At 42.0% G+C, this 8,471-nt stretch overlaps 1 protein-coding gene across 2 annotated transcripts in view; it reads left to right on the plus strand.

The window, feature by feature from the left end:
* Positions 1-8,471, plus strand: part of LOC100941173 (extracellular sulfatase Sulf-1) — a 178,219-nt gene that overhangs the window by 127,780 nt on the left and 41,968 nt on the right. For both annotated transcript variants that reach the window (XM_003797255.2, XM_003797256.2), the window contains exons 10-12: positions 575-703; positions 986-1,042; positions 2,307-2,436. In XM_003797255.2, the coding sequence (XP_003797303.1) occupies positions 575-703; positions 986-1,042; positions 2,307-2,436 (316 nt within the window). The remainder of the gene's footprint in view (positions 1-574; positions 704-985; positions 1,043-2,306; positions 2,437-8,471) is intronic.

Genomic DNA, 8,471 nt, shown 5'->3' on the forward strand with positions numbered 1-8,471 from the left:
GAACCCAGATGCTCTGAATGTCATCTGTGTGCTTCACCCACCACTGCATCACACTGATTCTGGCCAGAGGGCGATGGCAGGAGAAGGGTTTCTTTAAAGAATGTTCTTATGTTCCTTATGATCATTACAAACACCCTGGGGATTGTGAGATCTATAGTGAGAAGGCTTTATATTCGAAGGACTTGGTAGCATTGACCAAATTCAACTCTAAAAGCTGTGCAGCTTATTTTAGAATATTGATTTAAAGCCCAAGTTCAACAGAGGAGTTATGGATGGCTGGGTATTAAATGATAGAATACATGGCACAAAAACCATATATCAGGCCACATCTCATCTGTCAGTGTGGTCAGAGCACAAGAGTGAGGGGCATCTCTCCAGCCTGACCCCCGGGAGAGTCCATTAATCCTGCTGACTACTCACCCACCCTGGCCAAGTACAACCATCCGTCCCTAGGAGACCACAGGAAGGATGAAAGGAGTTGAAGGCCAGTGAGTCACTGCTGTGGAAAAAGCAGCCCTAAATGCCACCGTCCACAGGCATCGGGTCCGGGTCATAACCATCTGTCCCTTTGCAGAGTGCCACAGATCGTTCTCAACATCGACTTGGCCCCTACGATCCTGGATATTGCTGGGCTCGATGCACCTCCTGATGTGGATGGCAAGTCTGTCCTCAAACTTCTGGACCTGGAAAAGCCAGGTAACAGGTGCGTCAATATCCCTCCTCTCAGCCAGCCCCAAACAACACTGAGCTCCGGCTGGCACCCAGAGCCAGCCAGCAACTGAAAACCATGGAGGCAAAATCTACTTTGCCCGCACAGATCAGCCCCAAGCCAGGCCTTCTTCAGCTGTTTGTGAACAGCATATTGATGGAGACGCAGTCACGGTCTGTGGGAAGCGGGAGGTGTTTCTTTAAATAAACTGCTAGCACAGATCCCTTTGGAAAAACTTCCAGATGCCAACGGTAAATATTATTATTTTGCTTTCAGGTTTCGAACAAACAAGAAGGCCAAAATTTGGCGTGATACATTCCTAGTGGAAAGAGGGTAATTATTGGTTCCTGGGGTGCTTCTGGGAACCAGTCCTAGTGGGCAGCTCTCCCTGCTGGGTATTTTTCTTTTTCCTCCTTATTTTTGTTTACTAAGCATGCAGATTTCGTCAGCCTAGTCACAAGATTGAATGGTTTGCTAATTATTCTCCACTGGCCAGCAGAGTAATTATGGCTACATCAGAATTGTAAAGAATAAGTTCTCCAACTGGTTAATGAGTACAAAAATAAAGTTAGATAGAAGGAAGAAGTTCTAGTGTTTGATAGGACGGGACAAAAATATATAGTTAACCATGATTTGTTGTGTATTTCAAAATAGCTAAAAGAGAATAATTGTAATGTTCCCAACACAAAGAAAAATATTCGAGGTGATGGATACCTCAATGATTTTAATTTGATCGTTACGCATTATATACATGTATCAAAATATCACCTGTACCCCCAAATATGTACAACTACAATATATCAATTAAAAGATATCCTCCCAAAAGGCAATATATTCTTATAAGGTGGAGCCAAAGCCTTGACATGGATTGATGAGCATTCTTAGTGTTGGTTCTAATCAGACCAACCAAGTAACTTTCTCAACCACCTTTACCAAGTCCTCTCCAAAGCTTGCCTGGCACCCTGCCTTCCATTTCTTTTCCCTGTGTGCCTTTCATAGTTTTAAATATGTGAGTGTTTGCCATTGTAATTATCTCTATGGTCTCTTCTGGATTTCCCCTTTTGATTCATAACGCTCATTGCCTCGTTTTTCTACACAATGTAAGTTGGGAGAGAGAAAGGGATTCATACACAGCAGGATCTTCACAGTTGACCACCTCCGCCGCTGACCACCTCTGAAGGCCAGATGTGCACCACGCGTGCGTGTCAGTCCCGCAGGCCTGGCTCCCAGGGCTGACACCTCCGCGTGTTGACCAGTTTGTTACACTCCTGTGGGTGGTCAGCTGACAGAGGTTCCCCTCTAATTGTTGTTTAATGAAAAGAACGTCGAGCATGTAAAATTAAGCATCTATGTCCAGAGTTTGGGAATCAAGGCTACAGTGGAGGAATGAGTCTTCTTATCCTTTCCTCTCATCCTCATAGTACCCAGTTTGTAATTTCCACAACAGACTCGTCAAATCTGGAACTCCTGTAGACGGAGCCTCAGCAGCGTCTTATGTCTTGTTGCTGAAAGAATGTGGAGTCATGTGACAGGCAGGACTTGGGGCTGGTAATTCAGATCACTTCTCATGTACAAAGTGTTTCTTTTTCTGTCAAAGCAAATTTCTACGTAAGAAGGAAGAATCCAGCAAGACTATTCAGCAATCAAATCACTTGCCCAAATACGAGCGGGTGAAAGAACTGTGCCAGCAGGCCAGGTACCAGACAGCCTGTGAGCAGCCCGGGCAGGTGAGTGACACGGCTTTTCTTTACAGCCTCTCCCCTGCTGTAATGTAGAAGATTTTCAACATAAAATAATGTACATTTATGTATACATAAGCTTCTCTTAGTGGTCACCAGGGCAAACTCATTGGGACACCTCTCCCCTCACTGACAGAATTACCTGACTGGTCCGTGCTGGGCCACCTCATCCCTACTTGGGTTCCTTCTAATTAATAAAACTTTGCATGGTGGTGGGAGAACCTCAGACAGAATTCTATGCCAGAAGACACTGGTTCCCTCTGAGAAGGTTCCCAGGGCTGCTGGTAACTGGTCACCAAAACGAGTGGTCAAGAGGCTACTTAGTCAAGACATAGGCAGGTACGGGCAGTCAGCCACCCCAGGAGACATGGTGAGGTCATCTCACCCCAGACTAACAGGAGACATCATCTAACCCAGAGTAGAGGACAGAATCTGACCAACGTCGGGGAATGAAAAGGGAAAGCATACTCTGTGCATATTTTTCTTCCTCTACTCACAAAGGTTCAAGGTTCTGACATCAAATATTTCATTAGAATGAAATTAACAGAAATCTTACTATAGAATCCAGGGCTACCCAGAACACCAACTATTATCAATAAGAACAAAAGAAATACTGTATGGTGGGTTAATACTGCTTTTAAGGAAAGTGAAAACATAAGAACACTAGTGACTTTTGATTGGAATCTGTGCTGGCTGAAAGCAAAGGTTATGTCATGACAAAAGAGAGAATGAATTCCTGCAGCTTCAAACAAAATCAGAAGAAAGTGACAAAAACACTAACGTTTTTGAGCGTTTGTCTCATGTACGGCCTGGCACACAGGACTTTGTGTGTATTCACTGAATTTGATCTCCACATCTCTCACGTGAAGCAGACATTAGCATCCCCATTTTACAAAGGGGCAGCTGGCAACTGGCAAAGTTTGGGTCCAAACAGGAGTTGTCTGACTCCAACCCCCAGGCCACTAGCTGCTTTCCAAGGCAAGTTACGGTAACTAGGTGAAGAGAAGTTCAAATCTTTGTGCATTATTTTTAATTATTTCAAAATATTACAAGGGTACAAATGTTCTTGGTGATGTAGATCATTTGTGTTATCCTTGAGGCAGGGTTATATGTGTGCCCATCACCCAGACGGTGTGGATTATACAGTTAGATAAGTTTTCACCCATCCCCTTCCCCCCGTCTCTCTGCTTGATTTCCGCTGAGTTTTACTTTCCTCTCTACACACGTATGCTCTTTGGTTAGTTCCAATTTAATAGCAAGTACGCGTGGTGTTTGTTTTCCCTTCTTTTGATACTTCACTTAGAATGATAATCTCCATTTCCATCCAAATTGTTGCAAAAGGCCTTCAGCCACCCCTCTTCGTGGCTGAGTAGTACTCCACAGCACATATATACAACATTTTGTTACACTCATGGATTGATGGGCACTTGAGTTGATTCCACTCTCTGCAATTGTGAATTGTGCGCAACAAACATGTGAGTGCAGGCATCTGTTTGATAAAATGACGGCTTCTTTTGGGTAAATGTCTAGTAGTGGGATTGCTGGGTCAAGTGGTAGGTCTGGTTTTAGTTCTTTGAGGAATCTCAATGCTCTTTTCCATTAAGGTTGTACTAATTTGCAGTCCCACCAACAGCATTATAAGTGTTTCTTTCTCGCTGCATCCACACCAACATCTGTTACTTTTGGACTTTTTAATAAAAGCCATCCTGACTTGAGTAAGGTGCTATCTCATTGTGGTTTTAATTTGCATTTCCCTGATGATTAGTGGGTTTGAGCATTTTTTCATGTGTTTATTGGTCATTTATCTACCTTCTTTTGAAGTTAGAAGCTTTGAAAAGCTTTCTGTTTATGTCTTTTGCCCACTTTTTAATGTTTTGTTTTCTTGCTGAGTTCTTTGTAGATTCTGGTTATTAGCCCTTTATTAGATCTGGCTTGCAAATACTTTTTCCCATTCTGCAGATTGTCTGCTCTTTTACTTATTTCTTAAGCTGTGCAAGGTGTTTAATTTAATTATTTCCCATTTATTTTTGTTACTGCTGTGATTGCCATTGGGGTCTTGTTCATAAATTCTTTGCCTATGCCAATACCTAGAAGAGTTTTTTCAACATTTTTTTCTAGTGTTCTTATGGTTTCATGCCTTACATTAAAATCTGATCTCCATCTTGAATTCATTTTTGTGAGTGATGAGAGAGCTGGATCTTGTTTCATTCTTCTGCATGTGGCTATCAAATTCTCTCAGCACCGTTTATTGAATAGGACTTCTCTTCCCTGGTGTATCCTGTTGTCTGGTTTGTCAAATATCAGCGGCTGTTTTAGATGATTTTACATCTGGTTCTTTGTTCTGTACCATTTGTCTATTTTTTGTACCAATCAATACCATGCTGTTTTGGTTACCACAGTCTTGTAGTGTAGTTTGAACTCTTGTAATGTGATGCCACCAGATTTGTTCTTTCATTTTAAGACTGCCTTGGCTGTTCAGGCTCTTTTCTGGTTCCAAAGTGTAGAATTATTTTTTCTAAGTCTGTGAAATATGATGTTGGTATTTTGATGGAGATAGTGTTGAAACTATAAATTACTTTGGGTAGTATGGACATTGTAACAATGCTGATTCTACCAATATATGAGCATGATATGTTTCTCCATTTGTTTGCGTCGCCTGCAGTTTCTTTCCTCTGCGTTTTGTAATTGTCTTTGTAGAGGTCTTCCCCCTCCCTCTGTTAAGTTTACTCCTGGGTATTTTATTTTCTTTGTGGCTATTGTGAATGATATTGAGTCTTTGATTTGACTCTCAGCTTGACTGTTACTGGTATATAGGGATGCTACTGTCTTGTGTACCTTGGTTTTGTAATCTGAGACTCTGCTGGATTTATTTGTCAATTTTGGGAGTGTCTTGATAGAGTCTTTGGGATCTTATAGATCTTATCTGACCTTTAGGTAGCCATACAATTAGCTAACACTAGTGCGAGACATCAGACTGATGATGTAGGTAACCTAGCTATTTATTATTAAAGAGCCTCACTCATTATATTCTTATTATATGGATTGTAGTGTATAGAACAGTCATTCATAATAAACAGCTTGATCCTTGTAGTATTTCCTCACGCTTTTTCTGTACACAGGATCCTTTTGAAATAAGAGAGTGGGGAGGGAGAACTGTTGAAGGAAGGGATAAAACCAAGCCTTCATGGCATTCTCGTAAGTCTTGATTTTCAAGTGTTTAGTGGAGAAGCTTACAACTATTCATTATATTTTGATTTGAACTTTTCAAATCTTTCTTATGGAAGCGCTAAGTATTATTATGAATAAAGCCTGGGAATTGTTTCCTAGCTCTAAGATGATTTTTATGAGCCAACCTCAATAGGCTAGTTTACTTTTATTCAGGAGTTAGAAATCTTCAGTATTAAATATATCTCATGTGAATCGGTGATCTTCTTACTATTTTATCCCTCAAATGGTGAGCGTTACGACCACTTGGGAGTAAGGTACGCTGCCTGCCTTTTAATATACCACCTCTCCATATGGCTTGCTCTGCATTTTAATGTCTGTCCTCAAGGGCAAATGGAGCATAAACTAGGTGATGGTAGTTTGGCCCAAGCTTTTCACTCATGTGCTGAATGCTATGTTAAAAACTTAATTTTGCTTTTTTATGTTTTTCTAAACTTGTTTTGCTGCCGTGAAATGCTTTTATATCTGGCTCCCTGGAATTTTTTCTCTGCTGCTTTATTTGTATGTAAATCAATCTGAACTTAAGTTCCATCACGTGGATATATGAAAAGGTAAGCAGGAATCTCTTTTAAAAATGCCTGCATCACCCTAGACCGACTGAATCGGAACCCCTACAGGTATAGCCAGCAATCTGTGTTTTAGTAAGTCCTGTAGGGGACTCAGATGCTCCCTGAGAGGGTGAGAAGCACTGTTCTAGCCTAACGCTGTAATGACTGGTTGTGCTCAGACCATATAGCTTAAGAATCTGAGAACTTCAAGAAAATCTGACAGCTCTTTTGTGCTCTATAGCATCTTCATAGTATGGCCTTTGGCTGTTTCTTCCTGGCTAGTTTGAAGACTATCTTTTTAGTAGCAGTATCACTGACTTAAAAAACGAAGACACAAAATCCAGAATAGTGGCACTACATTGTTCAGGACCAAGGTGACAGCTGAGGCCAGAAGTGACCTGCTTAGTCTGCTCTGATGTGGGCTTCACACCTGGTCTGCGCTCCGCTCCTCTTCCTCTTCCCTAGGCTGACTGTCTTCATTCTAAGGCAACTCCGTCTTAGGTTTGGCCCTCTCAGGGGTACAGAGGGAAGATTAGAGCTGTTAGCCCACTCTGTCTGCTCCTGATCCCCAAAGCAATGGTGTATATACCCCAACCTTCTCTCGCCACCTTCATATGTGGTCACCTAAAGGATGAATGGTAGAGTTTGTTTGGCAACGTGGATGCATGAAGTAAAGTAAATCAAGGAAAGAGGTTTGAGGCCAAAAGGTTTGGGTTAGACTTTTGGCAGCCACCACCTTCTAGTTGTATCCCCCTGAATAAGTCACTTAATTTCCCCTGAGTCTCCAGTTTTGTATCTCTAAAATGGAAAAAATTAATCCAACTCTTGTGAAGATTAAGTGATCGTGTATATATGTAAAGTGCTAAGTGAGGCTGAGGTATTTTTCTCCAGTGTGCAAATGTTGGGTGCTGTTATTTTTCCAGGCCATCTTACCTGTTGTTTTCATTCCTCTGAAGCCAACAGGGAATTAAAATGGGCAGGAATCCCAGAGACTTGGCATCACTTCTTGACTATGTGAACACAACAGCCAGCAGGGACTAATTAGGACATCATGGACATACGTGTGTGCATTACTTCCATGTTCCTGAATCGGCACGTATACGGGCCGAGTGTGAATTTCCACCGCTCTCTGAGCTAGGTGTTATGCGAGGTGTCTACCCTCCCCGCCACGGTCACACACATACACACTCACGTGAAAATCTCAACATCTATCTAAAAATACTTTATGATCAACAGAGAATGTACAGCAGTGATGCTTAGTTCTGGCTACATATTAGAATCACCTGGGGAGTGTTTGAAAATACTGATGCATAGCCAACCCAACCCAACCCAACTGGGTTAAAATGTATGGCGCTGAGGCCAAAAATTTGCATTTTTTAAAACAGGGTTAAGAACCACAGGCCTAAAATCAGAGGGTATTAAAGTTGCAAGGAGTCTTAGAAATCTTCTAGCTGCATGATGCCACTTTCCTGATAAGGAAATTTTGGCCCAGGAAACTTAAGCTACAAACCCAAAGCCAAAACCTACATCTCTTCACTTCACGTAGAGTCACACTGAGTCACGTCTTTCCCTGTAACATGCTAACTCTGCAAACGTGCAAGACAGTGGTTTGTCCCTTTGAAAGTCTGGATGGCATTTGCTATAAATGGCACAATCCTTCTAGCCCCTAATGGCACGTTAGAATCATACAGGTAGCTTCAGAAATGCTGATGTTCAAGTCCCATCCAAAAAAGTTAACTCACAGCCTCGGGGATGACGCCCAGGTGTTGTGTTTTCTTTCCAAGCTCCTGGACGAGTCCTGTGAGCCGCTAAGATTGAGAACCGCAAATGTCAAGTGAGCATTACGGGGTTGGCTTTGTTTTTTTTTCTTCTTCCAGGTATACACAGTGACTCCTTAAATTGGAGTTACATAAGAGAGAAGTCCCCTGGGCATCCAGTTTTGAAGTACGCTTTATATATTCATTGGCATTTCAGAGGAAGAAAGCAGCCTGTTCTGATTATGTAGGGCGAATATCACGTCCCTTTGATGAGGTGTTGAATTCCAGCATCTTTCGGTTTGTCTTTCTACTGTTGTGTCAATATAAATGAAAGGTTTGTGTAGACTTCTGTAGGGACCCAGCACCGAGCAGGCAGACAGTGTTATAAAGGGACTGAGAATGTAGCTTGCTGAGTATAAATTGGTTTAGCTCCAGGATTATGTTCTTATCCACAACTTATCCCTCAGACAAAATAGCCCTCAGACCCTTTGTG

This window comes from Otolemur garnettii, unplaced genomic scaffold (genome assembly GCF_000181295.1).
Source record: "Otolemur garnettii isolate 467f Iridium unplaced genomic scaffold, OtoGar3 scaffold00113, whole genome shotgun sequence".
NCBI classification, from domain to species: Eukaryota; Metazoa; Chordata; class Mammalia; order Primates; family Galagidae; genus Otolemur; species Otolemur garnettii.